Source organism: Salvelinus alpinus, chromosome 33 (genome assembly GCF_045679555.1).
Source record: "Salvelinus alpinus chromosome 33, SLU_Salpinus.1, whole genome shotgun sequence".
In the NCBI taxonomy this organism is placed as follows: domain Eukaryota; kingdom Metazoa; phylum Chordata; class Actinopteri; order Salmoniformes; family Salmonidae; genus Salvelinus; species Salvelinus alpinus.
This window is the reverse complement of record NC_092118.1, coordinates 12912681-12929507: the sequence shown is the minus strand read 5'-3', so window position 1 is coordinate 12929507 and position 16827 is coordinate 12912681. Positions and strand designations below refer to the sequence as shown.

The following is a 16827-nucleotide window of genomic DNA, read 5'->3' as shown; positions in this document are numbered from 1 at the left end:
AAGCAGAACTATTACCTGGATTCAGTCAGAACTCATTTGAAAAAGAAAACTTTGATTCCTGAAAATGTTAGCTATATATATGTTAAATGATATGTATGTGATGGTCATGGTGTCCCATTCTGCTTACGACACATATCTTAGTTACCACATCGTTCTGTTTAGGCGCCAATGCTAAGCTACGCTACCAGATCACGTCTGGCAACACTGGCGGGGTGTTTGACGTGGAACCAGAGGTGGGCACCATCTTCATTGCCCAGCCTCTGGACTACGAGCAGAACAAGGGCTACAAGCTGCTGGTGCTGGCGTCGGACGGGAAGTGGGAGGACTATGCGGACGTGATGGTCAACGTGGTGAACAAGAACGACGAGGCGCCAGTGTTCACGGTCAACGAGTACTATGGTTCTGTGACTGAAGAGCTGGATGGATCGCCTGTGTTTGTGCTTCAGGTATGTGTGAAACACTCATTGAATCATACGGTAATCTTCATTTGTCACGTTATTATGACAACAGATGCAAGTGATCTATTAAGTCATCACATGTATTAGCAGAAAATTAGGGAGAATAGTATGATATACAGTATCAGACATCTGAAATCTCGTGAGAGTATTTTGTCACCAACTCAACCGTGTTATACAACTCTGTCAACGTGAAAGACTGAGGATTTGACATTTTCTCTTTCTGTTATCATTTGAATGCTTTTCCCTCAGTATCTCAAGAGCTTAAAATTATAAGGCTCTATCTGCATTTTTGTCAAAACTGAGTTACTTGCGTAGCGTTGCTTTGTAAAATATTCTGTACCCACTGCATACCCTAATTCAAGTTCAAAAGAATACAAGATAACAATCATTCCAACCAATTATCTCAGAATCATCTTTTTGCAGATGGAACCTTATAATTCCAAGGTCACACAATTCTGTCATTCAGAATGTGAGTCATTGTGCACCAGGATGTTACAGACACTATATTTCCCAAGCCTTTATGTCCTCAGACTGAATTGCATGAGATGACATCATGCTGTTTCATACAGTTCTTCAGACGGGACATCTGGTAATAGCTTTAGACCATTAGCAGTTTCCCCCACCACTCATTGGTTTCACTTCACCTACAGTACCTGACGCTCTGCAGTTCTCATGATAGATTTAAATTCTCGTGGTAGATGTTGCTCTGCCTGGGGATTGATTGGGGCTGAGGTCAGGAGAGTGAAAGTTGTGCACGTAGTCGATAAACTAGAGTTGATCACTGTGCAGAGCAGGTAGGTGTGAAGTTAGCACTTCAACCAACCTGATGGATGACACCAAGTCAGCAAGCTTCAATAATTAAACAGTGCTGAACTCCATAAAAAAAAGTTTGCAGGCTGCAGATTAAAAAGCTTCACAAGCACATTCCCTTTGATGTTGTAGGTAACTGCTACTGACCCAGATAAGGATGCTGACCAGGAGGCCCTGCGGTACTCCCTCCATGGCCAGGGAGCCGAGAGCGAGTTCATTATTGATGAGGTGACGGGGAAGATCTACGCTCAGAGGACTCTGAACCGGGAGGAGCGGGCCGTGTGGAGGTTTGTGGTCCTTGCCACAGATGAGGGCGGCGAGGGCCTGACCGGATTCACTGACATCATCATCAACGTGTGGGACATCAACGACAACGCGCCCATCTTCACCTGTGCCCCCGATTGTCATGGCAACGTGCCGGAGAACTCTGCCCCCGGCACCTCTGTCATGGAGATGACGGCCACCGACCTGGATGACTCGGCCGTGGGCCAGAATGCTGTGCTGTCCTACAGGATTGTGGGGAATACGGGTACAGGTGGCGGCGGCTCTGACATGTTCAGTATTAACCCGTCCACGGGCACCATCTCGGTGGCAATGAGTGGCCTGGACCGGGAACAGGCAGAGACCTACCTGCTGATGGTGGAGGCCAGGGACGGGGGTGGCATGACGGGCACGGGTACCGCCACCATCAGGGTGACAGATGTGAATGACCACGCACCCAGGTTCACGGAGCGATCCTGCCTGGCCAGGGTTCCTGAGAGCAGTGAGCCCAACGCAGTAGTGCTGGAGCTGTCTGCTGAGGACTGGGACACAGGCGAGAACGCCCAGCTCACCTTCAGTGTGGTGGCAGGAGACCCAGAGCAGAAGTTTTCCATGGTGAGCCAACGGCAGGAGCAGCGTGGCACCCTGAGGCTGAAGAAGAGGCTGGACTATGAAAGGCCCAGTGAGCAGCGCTTCAACCTCACCCTGAAGGTCGAAGATCTGGACTTCTCCAGCTTTATTCACTGTGTCGTAGAGGTAGAGGACTGTAACGACCACGCACCCATCTTCATCGCGCTCTCCCAGCCGCCGGCGCCCCTGCCCGAGGACGTGCCCGTGGGCAGCAGCGTGGCCAGGCTGACGGCCAGCGACTCTGACTCAGGCCAAAACAAGGAGATCACCTACAAAATCCTCCAGGAGTCAGACCCTCTGGGCCAGTTCTCTGTAGACCAGTCTGGTCTAGTCACTGTGACCAGCGCTCTGGACAGAGAGACCGTAGCGCAGCATAACCTGGTCATCCTGGCTTCTGACCACGGCTCTCCGGCCTTGACGGGCAGCGCCACCATTCAGCTGGCCCTGCTGGACGTCAACGACAACGGGCCGGAGTTTGAGGCAACGTATGCTCCAGTGGTGTGGGAGAACGTCTCTGGTCCCCAGCTAGTCAGACTCAACCAAACTTCCACACTGCTGCGGGCCATAGACCGAGACTCAGCAGAGAACGGATCTCCATTCTACTTCAGCCTTCCCTTAGAGCTACACCACAACAATGACTTCTACCTGCAGGATAACGGAAACGGCACGGCCACCATCACAGCCCTGAGGGCCTTCGACCGGGAGAGGCAGAAAGAGTTCCTCCTGCAGATCATCATGAGTGACAGCGGCCATCCGCCCAAGACGGTCACCAACACTCTGACCATCACCATAGGAGACGAGAACGACCATGCTCACCAGGCGGGAGAGAAGGAGATTTTTGTCAACAGTCACAGAGGTGAGATCACTGCCATCATCAATACACTATAACGTATGTATTCATGCATAGCACAACACAGAGAGAACAAATTCACAAAGCAATATATGAATGAGGAGCAAATCATTTGACCCTCACGTCTGACCTTTTCCAGGGCTTGAAGGTTTTGCTTCAACCGGGAGTTTATGAAAAGAAACCATGTCTCTTTTGTTGTTCTGGCGCCTTTGTACAGTAAGAGCCGCTGTAGGAGCGAGCAATTAGGTATAGCTGATTCTCTTTTCTCCTCTTCAGGGTTGACTATTCCTGGTTTATACCTCTCCTTTCACAAAATGAGTCAATACATTATGTTCCCCATTGTTGAAGTGCAGTGGAGAGTTGCTGGTAATATGTGGTGACTAGTTTCTTTCAGACACATTTTTCTTGTTGCCTTGCAATGACCATGATGACGTTTCTCTAGCTAGCTGTTTTCAGAACAATTTAATATCCATGTGAACAGTGCTCTTTTTGACTATGCCTCTTCATGACACACACACACACACAGACACACACAGAGATACACACCCTTGAGAAAATCAATGTTCTTTGCCGACAGGGAGGATGCCGACCACTGTCCTGGGGAAGGTCTACGCCCCGGATCCTGATGATTGGGACAACAAGACCTATGCCTTTGAGGGACATGTGCCCAAGTAAGACATCTCTAGCTCTCTTCATCTGTATTTCTCTCTCTTTCCCTCCCTCCGTCACCCTCTCTCAACGCGCCATAAACCTTGAGAGTGATGTCTCTCCCGCCATCCTCTCTGTCATTGATGTTGTGGACCTGCACCTGAGACGAAGGTGCGAGACGAGCAGAGCAGAGGAACCCTGAGCGACAGGGCGTTTTTGAGACGTTTGCCTTGAGATCTCTGTGAAGGCTCAGCAGCTACAGCGGTGTTCTGAACATATCATACCATGTGACACCTTCCACGGCCTCACATCCAGAAGCATGACAACTACCACTGCTATAGCCCTGCACTCACATACAGAAACTCAGATTGACTGTAGCTTTTTCCCCCAGCGAATCTGTTCTTTCAACACACATAGCTACGGTATGTTGTTGAATCTATACAGAGTTAATATTTAATCTAGCATCTCTCATCTTCACTCGAGTAGAGAAACTTCTGCATTACTCAATAGGGAAAAGGTTGGAATCCAGTTGACTAATTCTGACACTTCATATTAAACACAGTTGGATTTGAAGATGATAAACCAGCGCATCTCAACGTCTCCTTCACTATTTGATCTGCCTGGGATCTTGCTTTGATTCCCAGTGTAATCAAACTTGAATGAGCTCAATTACAAAGGAAGTATGAAGTTGTGGACCACAAGGAGTTGCTTCCTCTCATCTTTTTCTCTTATCTCTTTTATAATCTCCCCTTCCCTGCCCTTCTTTCTTCTATCCTCTCCTCCCTCCTCCCTCCCTCTCTATTCTCTCCTCCCCCATATTTTCTTATTTTCTCTTCTTATATCCTCTCTCTTTTATCTATTCCTTCTTTTATTCTGCTGTTTTGAATCATTGTGTCTTAATCTCCTCGCTCTGGTTCCCAAAGTCTCAGTCATTTCTTCTCATTTATGTCAACCTAGTTTTCATTCACAGTAGTGTAACTACAAATGGAACTACAGATGCACCACAGGCTGCTCATTTTACATGCAATATATGAAGCATTGATGTTGCTGATGTGGTTTTTGATGCCTCCTCAGTTACTTCATCCTGAACAAGCGGACGGGATTCCTGATCATTAAGGAGAACACTCCCCCGGGCAGCTACGAGTTTCAGGTGTGCGTGTCAGACGGCATGTGGCCAGACGCTGTTTCCGGGGTAACAGTGTATGTGAGGGAGCTGCGTGACGAGGCCATCTACAATTCTGGATCCCTGCGCCTGGCAGGTACAGTACAGTACACATGTCCTCTGAACCTTGACCTACTGTATGACCTGAGACACATCAGGGGTCGTGTTGTTTTATATTGTTTCATGTTATCATATGAAGATGATTTCTTATGTTTATAAGAATATATATTTTCAAGATACAATGTATGGGTTAGTAACAGTGGAAATATGTCATTCTTGGAAGTATGTCGTTCTGAATTATAATTAGACAATGTTTTGCTTCCTCGGCACTTTCATTTTGAGTGTCAAGTATAGTCTGATGCACCGCTTGTGAAAATGAAATGTACTGTGGAAGAGATGGTCTACGGCTGAGGGTATTTTATGATTTCTGAGATATTTAAATGAGAAGAGGAGGGAGGAATAGCGGAGGGAGTCATGGATCATATAAGCTGATAAAAGGGATTTGCTTCAAAAAACAGCAGCAGGCAATGTAGTCACACCAACCAGGAGCCTTTACATTACAGCTGGTGGTTATATACTGTGTCACATGATTTATTTCAAGGAAACTGGGTAAACAGGATGTTTTATAATATGTACTGTAAGTGATGAAAACGGAACCAAAATCTTCCGGAATGAATGTTTGTTTGCTCTCTGCTTCAGCCCATTTGATCTACAGTAGAGCCGTCTGGTTTCGTAAACTTCTTAGCCCGGGTATTTCGAGTGCATCCTCTAAATGACAACAATATCCACTGCATTTAGAGAGCTGGAGAGTTTGTATTGATCGAAATGGCTCGTGCCATAAAATGTCTGTTGAAGGTGAGTGTTATTGGAAGCAATATGGCAACAACCGCTGTAGTGCTGAGAGCTGAACCAGACTCAGACGCTCAACCTAGAGCGCAATTACGCTAACCCTAATCAGTCCTGAGACCCCAGCAAAACTGTCTTTATCTGACCTATCCGCAAGTCCAGCCCATATATTTATCCTCACAATTAAGTGTTTTACCATTTTCTTTTTTAGGGAAACCAGGGCTACATGTAGAAGAATTTGACATGAACAGTTGCGTTCATGAGTTTTATTGACAGATATTGTAAGTACATAAATTGTTTCCTCAGTGGGAAATGATTATCCAACTAGTCAGTTTCAACTGTGTGGCGTTTGGGATTATGACAGCATCTATGTGAGCTTATTACAGTATTATAAACAAACAAAAATTATTCCCTAGAAGAACCCCTTACCTTCTAATGACTCTTGAGTAGCTTGTGAGCATCATAGAGCAATGTGTGTGTCCGTGAGAGTGTCCGATTGTCATAGATAGCTTTTAGTAGTTTGTTGCTTAAACCATTCCGACTCTACAGACGTTTTTATAACAAGATCCGGGCCTCTTCGGGATCCACCCTTGTCTCAAATACCAATCTAGCTCAGCCCCCATTAATCACACAGACTTGGTTGGTATCTACGAACGTAGAAGAAGTAGGCGATTCCAATGGTACAACCCCGACGTCTGTAGCTGAAACACACAATGTTTAATCCGCGTTAGAAGTACAAAACATGCTGCGTTACAGTGGGACTCATTGGGTTAAATATACATTTTTTAGACACAACTCAGAAAATGTTAAATGTCAACACCAAGACTGCCCCCAATCCAAATGCATTTGTAAACAGCAATTACCTGAAGATAATTGGGATTGTGGAAGCCATTTTCAGGTTATTTCACAAATAAAGCACTCTGTAAACATTCTCATGGATTCCAAGTCTGAAGGATTATGAAAAATTCAACTTATAGTATTACTGACATAGCTTCCTTGACATTTTCAATCCCATTTCAAGAACAAATGTGGAAGGCAATAAGGACATGTACTGTTACATCTTCTTCTGGGAGATTAAGGCTCTTTGTGGAAAACTTGCAGGAGAATATGATTGAAAGGTGAAATGTGTGATAAATAGTGAATCCTTGAGATGCCCACACCAGTTCACATAAGCATATATGACATCTTCAAAGAAACACACACACACACACACACACACATATATACACACACACACACACACACACACACACACAGCTTTATTTTTGTGAAATTTCAGGACTTTTTGGGGAGTAAAAATGTTTGACCATTACAAATCCTATTTTCCCTAACCCCTAACCCTTAACCTAACCCTAAATGTATCCCTAACCTTAACCTAAAAACCCTAAACCTAACCCTAACCTTAACCCTAACCTTAACCCCAAAACCCTAAATCTAACCCTTAAGCTGAAAATAGCAAATTCAGGACATGAAGAAATCTTTTTTTTTATTGTTTTCCTACCTTATCAGGACATTCGGGTGAATTATTAGGACATTAGGGTCCTGGTAAAGGAAGGAAAAAGGTATAAAAACAAGTACACACACACACTCACTCTCTTTCGCTCTCTCGCTCAAACGCACAGCCCTCTGGGTAATGTCTAGTATGTTGGATAAAGAACTTTGAAACAGCTTGAGTGTGTCCTTTTCTGGCTGTGAGATTAGTTAGAAAAAGTGTCATGTTTAATCCTTATTCCATTCTCCCCCTTCCCTCCCTTCTGTCTAACTCTGGGGCCCACCTCACCTGTTTGCATCTCTCCTGCTTCCTGCTTCATGCGATCAATAAAAATAGAAATTGGAAAAAATATCTTCAGTTCACCTCTGGGATTAACACCAATACTAACCTCTGAGTCTGTCTCAAGGTCCTATTGACCCAGTCAACTGAGACCCTTTACTCTGTCACCATCAGTGTGTCTGTCTGCTGACCTGACATGACAGGGGCATGCTAGTCTCTTTTAATGGAGGTAGTTTGTATTTACTGTGCCTTACGTATTTATTTGGACAGTGAAGCTAAAACGTTTAATTTGGCTCTATACTCCACGATTTTGGATTTGAGATCAAATGTTTTATATGAGGCAACAGTAACAGTGTCACCTTTTATTTGAGGGTATTTTCATACATATCTGTTGCACCATTTAGAAATCAATGCACTTTATGTATCTAGTCCCCCCATTTGAAGGTGTAATAATTATTTTGACAAATTCACTTACAGTGGGGAGAACAAGTATTTGATACACTGCCGATTTTGCAGGTTTTCCTACTTACAAAGCATGTAGAGGTCTGCCATTTTTATCATAGGTACACTTCAACTGTGAGAGACGGAATCTAAAACAAAAATCCAGAAAATCACATTGTATGATTTTTAAATAATTAATTTGCATTTTATTGCATGACATAAGTATTTGATCACCTACCAACCAGTAAGAATTCCGGCTCTCACAGACCTGTTAGTTTTTCTTTAAGAAGCCCTCCTGTTCTCCACTCATTACCTGTATTAACTGCACCTGTTTGAACTCGTTACCTGTATAAAAGACACCTGTCCACACACTCAATCAAACAGATTCCAACCTCTCCACAATGGCCAAGACCAGAGAGCTGTGTAAGGACATCAGGGATAAAATTGTAGACCTGCACAAGGCTGGGATGGGCTACAGGACAATAGGCAAGCAGCTTGGTGAGAAGGAAACAACTGTTGGCGCAATTATTAGAAAATGGAAGAAGTTCAAGATGACGGTCAATCACCCTCGGTCTGGGGCTCCATGCAAGATTTCACCTCGTGGGGCATCAATGATCATGAGGAAGGTGAGGGATCAGCCCAGAACTACACGGCAGGACCTGGTCAATGACCTGAAGAGAGCTGGGACCACAGTCTCAAAGAAAACCATTAGTAACACACTACGCCGTCATGGATTAAAATCCTGCAGCGCACGCAAGGTCCCCCTGCTTAAGCCAGTGCATGTCCAGGCCCGTCTGAAGTTTGCCAATGACCATCTGGATGATCCAGAGGAGGAATGGGAGAAGGTCATGTGGTCTGATGAGACAAAAATAGAGCTTTTTGGTCTAACTCCACTCGCCGTGTTTGGAGGAAGAAGAAGTATGAGTACAACCCCAAGAACACCATCCCAACCGTGAAGCATGGAGGTGGAAACATCATTCTTTGGGGATGCTTTTCTGCAAAGGGGACAGGACGACTGCACCGTATTGAGGGGAGGATGGATGGGGCCATGTATCGCGAGATCTTGGCCAACAACCTCCTTCCCTCAGTAAGAGCATTGAAGATGGGTCGTGGCTGGGTCTTCCAGCATGACAACGACACGAAGCACACAGCCATGGCAACTAAGGAGTGGCTCCGTAAGAAGCATCTCAAGGTCCTGGAGTGGCCTAGCCAGTCTCCAGACCTGAACCCAATAGAAAATCTTTGGAGGGAGCTGAAAGTCCGTATTGCCCAGCGACAGCCCCGAAACCTGAAGGATCTGGAGAAGATCTGTAGGGAGGAGTGGGCCAAAATCCCTGCTGCAGTGTGTGCAAACCTAGTCAAGAACTACAGGAAACGTATGATCTCTGTAATTGCAAACAAAGGTTTCTGTACCAAATATTAAGTTCTGCTTTTCTGATGTATCAAATACTTATGTCATGCAATAAAATGCAAATTAATTACTTAAAAATCATACAATGTGATTTTCTGGATTTTTGTTTTAGATTCCGTCTCTCACAGTTGAAGTGTACCTATGATAAAAATTACAGACCTCTACATGCTTTGTAAGTAGGAAAACCTTCAAAATCGGCAGTGTATCAAATACTTGTTCTCCCCACTGTATATGGTTTTCAGTTTAGTCAAAAGTTTAGTATTTTGGTCCCATATTCCCAGCACACAATGACTACATCAAGCGTGTGACTCTACAAAGTTATTGGATGCGTTTGCAGTTTGTTTTGGTTGTGTTTTGGGATGTTGTGCCCAGTAGAAACGAATGGTTAATAATGTATTGTGTCATTTTGGAGTCACTTTTATAGTAAATTAGACTAGAATATGTTTCTGAACACTTTTACATTAATGTGGATGCTACCATGATTATGGAACATAATCAATTAATCATGAAAGTTACAGATTAAAGTGACTCTAAAATGACACTACATTATTTACAATTCATTTCTATTGGCCACAGCGTAATCCGAAACACAACCACAGCAAATTGCAAATGCATCCAACAAGTTTGTAGTCACAAGCTTGATGTAGTCATTGCATGCTAGGAATATGGGACCAAATACTAAACTTTTGAATTAATGTTATATACTGTAAGTGAATTTGTCCAAATACTTATGACACCTTCAAATGTGGGAACTAGATACATAAAGTGCTTTCATTTGAAGAGTTGAATTCCAAAATACTATCCATTTTAAGAAACGTTGGTGAATTAGATTTTATTGTTTAATCGGCGTCCCGTTAGCGGGACACCTGTCGACAACATCCGGTGAAATTGGAGGGCGCACAATTCAAATAAATAATCGTAATATTAAACATTTATGAACAAGTATCTTATATCATTTAAAAGCGTACATTCTTGTTAAAACCTCTACTTGCTACCAAACCCGGATCCGGGAGCACCCCCCACAGTAAAAAAGCTGACTAGCATAGCCTAGCATAGCGTCACAAGAAAATAGTAGCATCTAAATATCATTAAATCACAAGTCCAAGACACCAGATGAAAGATACAGATCCTGTGAATCCAGCCATCATTTCTGATTTTTAAAATGTTTTACAGGGAAGACACAATATGTAAATCTATTAGCTAACCACTGATAGCAAAAGACCTCATTTTTTTTTTCCACCATTTTTTTTCTGCATCAGTAGCTATCACTAATTCGACTAAATAAAGATATATATAGCCACTAACCAAGAAACAACTTCATAAGATGACAGTCTGATAACATATTTATGGTATAGGATAGTTTTTGTTTTAGAAAATGTGCATTTTTCAGGTATAAATCACAGTTTACCATTGCAGCTGCAATCTGAAATAGCGTTGGAAGCAGCCGGAATAATTACAGAGACCGACGTCAATTACCAAAAGAATCATCCTAAAACACTTCTGAAAAATAAACGGCCTACAGCAATCGAAAGACACAGGTCTTGTGAATCCAGACAATATTTCAGATTTTCTAAGTGTTTTACAGGGAAGACACAATATGTAAATCTATTAGCTAACCACGATAGCAAAACACAATCTTTTTTTCTCCAACATTTTTTCCTGCATCAGTATGCTTTCACTAATTCGACTAAATAACGATATATATAGCCACTAACAAAGAAACAACTTCATAAGATGACAGTCTGATAACATATTCATGGTATAGGATAGTTTTTTTTTAGAAAAATGTGCATATTTCAGGTATAAATCACAGTTCTACATTGCAGCTGCAATCTGAAATAGCGTTGGAAGCAGCCGGAATAATTACAGAGACCCCAGAGACCGACGTCAATTACCAAAAGAATCATCCTAAAACACTTCAGAAAAATAGACAGCCTACAGCAATCGAAAGACACAGATCTTGTGAATCCAGAGAATATTTCAGATTTTCTAAGTGTTTTACAGCGAAAACACAATATAGCATTATATGAGCGTACCACAATAGCCAGAATCACAACCGCATTTACCAGCTGTAAATGTTAGCGATCGTAACAACCCAACAAAAGATATATAATTTGACTAACCTTGATATACTTCATCAGATGACAGACCTGTAACATCATATTACACAATGCATATAGCTTTTGTTCGAAAATGTGCATATTTAGCAGCATAAATCGTGGTTATACTATGTAATCACTACAAACATTGCATGTATTCTGGCCGGCGCCATTTTGGATTAGCGCCTATTCTTATAAAAATACTATTCATAAACTTGACTAAAAAATATAAGTTGGACAACAATCGAAAGATAAATTAGTTCTTAATGCAATCGCTATGTTAGATTTTTAAAATTAACGTTACTAGACATATAGTGTGCGTTGCAGCCAGACCAGTGCCTGCAAAAGTGGCGCGCAAACACTATGACATTTTTCCACATAAATACGTAATAACATCATAAATAGTTCCTACTTTTGGACGAGCTTCCATCAGTATCTTGGGCAATGTGTCTTTTCTTCAAAAGAATATTTGCTTTGTTGTAAAACGTCCTCTTCACCTTTGGAACTAGCTGCTACCATTAGCTATGTCGCACACACATGTCCAAATCCTCAAACTAGATACAAAGGAAATTCAGAAAAATAGCACTATACTCGCATAAACTGATATAAATCGGTTTCAAATAACATCGTTATGATGTTTCTAACACCTATATTTAATTAAATTACAGACGGATACATCTCTGGTCGATAACTGAGCGTTCCAAAATTTCATCCTGACTTCTTGCCAGGCACCATGACGAACGAGACAAAGAAAGGTACTCTCGTTCCATCCGGCTTTATAACCTCGGACAGCTACGTAGACAGACCATTCCACTTCTCATTGGTTACTGACATCCAGGGGAAGGCGGGTGCAGTTCAATTCCAGCCATAGGATATACACAGGCTTTAAAACTGAACCCAGATAAGAGGATAATTCTCAGACCTTCGCAAGTCATGTCAGGATTTTTGCTGTAGAGGGAGTTCATAATTCAAACGGTTTTAGAAACTAGACAGTGTTTTCTATCCAATAGTAGTAAGGATATGCATATTGTACGATCAAGAATTGAGCAATAGGCCGTTTAATTTGGAGACCAAAAAATGCTAATGCGGAACAGCACCCCCTATAGTTGCAAGAAGTTAATCTAACTGCGTTGTCCGGTTTACAATAGGCTTTACAGCGAAAGCATACCATGCGATTGTTTGAGGACGGCGCCCCACATCAACATATTTTTCAACCAGCACAGGCTTCATAAAATCACAAATAGCGATTAAATGAATCACTTACTTTTGAAAATCTTCCTCTGTTTGCAATCCCAAGGGTCTCAGCTACAACATGAATGGTCGTTTTGTTAGATAAAATCCTTCTTTATTTCCCAAAAAGTCTGTTTAGTTGGCGCCATCAATTTCAGTAATCCACTCGTTCAAAATGTAGACAAAGGAATCCAAAAACCTACCGCTAAACTTTGTTCAAACAAGTCAAACTACATTTCTATTTAATCCACAGGTACCCTAAAATGTAAATAAAAGACTGTTGACATCTAGTGGAAGCCATAGGAATTGCAATCTGGGAGCTAGAATTGCATAGGACCCATAGCTTTCCATTATAAGAGCCTGGGTCCTAAAAAAAATTATTAAAGAATCAGGTTGGTTTTTCTTTGGATTTTTGCATACCATATCAATTATGTGATAGTCTCATACATTATTTGAACATTTCTACAAACGTCAAAGTGTTTTCTATCCAATGCTACCAATTACAGTGGGGAGAACAAGTATTTGATACACTGACAATTTTGCAGGTTTTCCTACTTACAAAGCATGTAGAGGTCTGTAATTTTTATCATAGGTACACTTCAACTGTGAGAGAAGGAATCTAAAACAAAAATCCAGAAAATCACATTGTATGATTTTTAAGTAATTAATTAGCATTTTATTGCATGACATAAGTATTTGATACATCAGAAAAGCAGAACTGAATATTTGGTACAGAAACCTTTGTTTGCAATTACAGAGATCATACGTTTCCTGTAGTTCTTGACCAGGTTTGCACACACTGCAGCAGGGATTTTGGCCCACTCCTCCATACAGACCTTCTCCAGATCCTTCAGGTTTACGGGGCTGTTGCTGGGCAATACGGACTTTCGGCTCCCTCCAAAGATTTTCTATTGGGTTCAGGTCTGGAGACTGGCTAGGCCACTCCAGGACCTTGAGATGCTTCTTACGGAGCCACTCCTTAGTTGCCCTGGCTGTGTGTTTCGGGTCGTTGTCATGCTGGAAGACCCAGCCACGACCCATCTTCAATGCTCTTACTGAGGGAAGGAGGTTGTTGGTCAAGATCTCGCGATACATGGCCCCATCCATCCTCCCCTCAATACGGTGCAGTCGTCCTGTCCCCTTTGCAGAAAAGCATCCCCAAAGAATGATGTTTCCACCTCCATGCTTCACGGTTGGGATGGTGTTCTTGGGGTTGTACTCATCCTTCTATTCCTCCAAACACGGCGAGTGGAGTTTAGAGCAAAAAGCTCTATTTTTGTCTCATCAGACCACATGACCTTCTCCCATTCCTCCTCTGGATCATCCAGATGGTCATTGGCAAACTTCAGACGGGCCTGGACATGCGCTGGCTTGAGCAGGGGGACCTTGCGTGCGCTGCAGGATTTTAATCCATGACGGCGTAGTGTGTTACTAATGGTTTTCTTTGAGACTGTGGTCCCAGCTCTCTTCAGGTCATTGACCAGGTCCTGCCGTGTAGTTCTGGGCTGATCCCTCACATTCCTCATGATCATTGATGCCCCACGAGGTGAGATCTTGCATGGAGCCCCAGACCGAGGGTGATTGACCGTCATCTAGAACTTCTCTCATTTTCTAATAATTGTGCCAACAGTTGTTGCCTTCTCACCAAGCTGCTTGGCTATTGTCCTGTAGCCCATCCCAGCCTTGTACAGGTCTACAATTTATCCCTGATGTCCTTACACAGCTCTCTGGTCTTGGCCATTGTGGAGAGGTTGGAGTCTGTTTGATTGAGTGTGTGGACAGGTGTCTTTTATACAGGTAACGAGTTCAAACAGGTGCAGTTAATACAGGTAATGAGTGGAGAACAGGAGGGCTTCTTAAAGAAAAACTAACAGGTCTGTGAGAGCCGGAATTCTTACTGGTTGGTAGGTGATCAAATACTTATGTCATGCAATAAAATGCAAATTAATTATTTAAAAATCATACAATGTGATTTTCTGGATTTTTGTTTTAGATTCCGTCTCTCACAGTTGAAGTGTACCTATGATAAAAATGACAGACCTCTACATGCTTTGTAAGTAGGAAAACCTGCAAAATCGGCAGTGTATCAAATACTTGTTCTCCCCACTGTATATGCATATCCTGGCTTATGGGCCTGAGTAACAGACAGTTTACTTTGGGCACATCAGTCAGGAGGAAATTCAGGAAAACAGACCCTAGCCCTAAGAAGTTTTAAATGATTGAACGTCTGTAGATGGACTATAGGCGATTTATTGTTGAAAGTCAGCAGACATGCAGTTGGCATGTTACTGATAGTCTATAGATAGTCCATCGGTAGATGCTCTACAAGTGTTACCATACCCTTAAATATAGAACTTGTTATCTAATATCCAATAGCTTCAGTGTCCAAATAAATACTTAGGGAGGTGTATGCACGTGTCTTTGTTTTGTGTGCGTGTGCGCGTGTGTGTGGGTTCGTGTGTATCCCCCTAATGCCCGTGGGAAGGAGAGTCAATGTGATCATTGCATTGGATCAAAGCCAGGTGTAAATCTGTCCCTCCATGTTAAAGACAGTCCCTGCCTGTCTCCCACAGCACTGGTAATGAGACCAGACAGATGGCGGCATCCCCTCACTGAGCTCCATTTCCATTCTCTTAATGTCAATCTAGGATTCCTCCCTCTGTCTGCACCCATGGCCTTAATCACACTGAGCAACACTGACACTCCTCGGGACCTAATGATCCCAGATTGACACAGTTCAGGTGTTCCCAGCATGACACTTAAAGCCTGCCGTCAGCACGGGGATTAAGAGTGGGAGAGATGAGAGCACACAGACACACTACACATTGTCAGAAAGTTACATACGCACTCACATATTCAGTCAGACAGTTACACACACTAAACTTTGTAGAAACAACCAAATTCAAAAACATGCATTTATTAAACGTTTCATTCATCAGATATGACTATTGGAGCCTTCTCCCCTATAACTATTTATAACTATGTCACTGATATCATTAAAACTGGATGAAATCTCTTTCCCTTTCCTTCCCACCTGTCTCCTGTGTGCTGAAGAGTTTTGATTGGAGCAGTAGGGGGACCCTGTCTGTGTCAAACAGGGCCCAGGGAACTGAGGGGAGTGGGGGTGGGCAGAGGCAAAGCCCTCGCCCCTAATCCCATGCTAGAAGGTGTCTGCTCAATTAGAGGCATCCTTGACTCAGGGGAGAGACGGCCTCGGCTCAGGAGCTCTCTCACCTTGGCACCCTCTCCTTGGCAACGCTGCCATGCTCCAAATTGAGGTTGAAGGCTGTTCCGTCCTCGTCCCCCCCCCACCCCCCCCCCGATCAATATCCCCGACATGGCCAGAGTGGTCTTTCTGTGTGAGCGTTGGCTGTGACTGGGACAATGTGTAGCAGGGCTGGGTGGTGTCTGTCTTGCTGGGCCAGGGCCAGTGGCAGGGCCAGTGGCTCTCGGGCGGGAAGAGGGGAGGGGATTGACAGTGCCTGCCTAGTCAGGTCTGGGAACACATTCTGTTTATTGCCTGTATGTTTCTCCTGCTCATTGAAGAGATTTGGGGGATGCATCGATTTAGCCTCGGAAAATGAGAGGGACGAGTCCTCTGGCATATGTTGGCTTCTATTCTGATCTTGTATAACTTTGCTGTTTGTGTGTTTATGTGTGTGTGTGTGTTGCAGACGTCACAGCGAAGGAGTTTATTGAGCAGCGTGGTAGCTTGAGGAGTCGCTATGAACTGCTGGTGGACTTCCTGTCAGAGATGTTGGCGGTGGGCGTTGATGACATCAACGTCTTCAGCCTGATGGACGTCAGGGAGAGGACACTGGACGTGCGCTTCGCAGTGCACAGCAGTCCTTTCCTCAGAGCAGAGAAACTACAGGGATACCTCGCTGCTCACAAACAAAAGGTACTGTATAATGATGACCCTGGAAGTTATCCTGTTGGATACACTGTGATTTTCTGTGAGTAAAAAAATGACAATAAAAAAACGATGGTGTGATGATTTTAATGAGCCTCACTCAATGTTAAGCATTAGAAGATGCAACCATAACTTGACCTCACTAAAAATACACACAGGATTACTGGACAGAAGACATTTGCATGTATGGTCCAATTATGGAAAATACAGTCACTCAGGATTGTTGCTAGGCTATTTTGAAGAGAGGGGGATTTCAATCGAAACAATATGCAATATGTATTTGTGTAGCCTTCTGTT

General features: G+C 43.3%; 1 protein-coding gene across 1 annotated transcript in view; it reads left to right on the top strand.

The window, feature by feature from the left end:
* The window catches only part of LOC139562765 (neural-cadherin), a 230541-nt gene that overhangs the window by 154152 nt on the left and 59562 nt on the right, over nucleotides 1-16827 (top strand). The window contains exons 17-21 of the mRNA XM_071380765.1: nucleotides 163-446; nucleotides 1401-3015; nucleotides 3587-3680; nucleotides 4732-4916; nucleotides 16292-16518. Of these exons, the coding sequence (XP_071236866.1) occupies nucleotides 163-446; nucleotides 1401-3015; nucleotides 3587-3680; nucleotides 4732-4916; nucleotides 16292-16518 (2405 nt within the window). The remainder of the gene's footprint in view (nucleotides 1-162; nucleotides 447-1400; nucleotides 3016-3586; nucleotides 3681-4731; nucleotides 4917-16291; nucleotides 16519-16827) is intronic.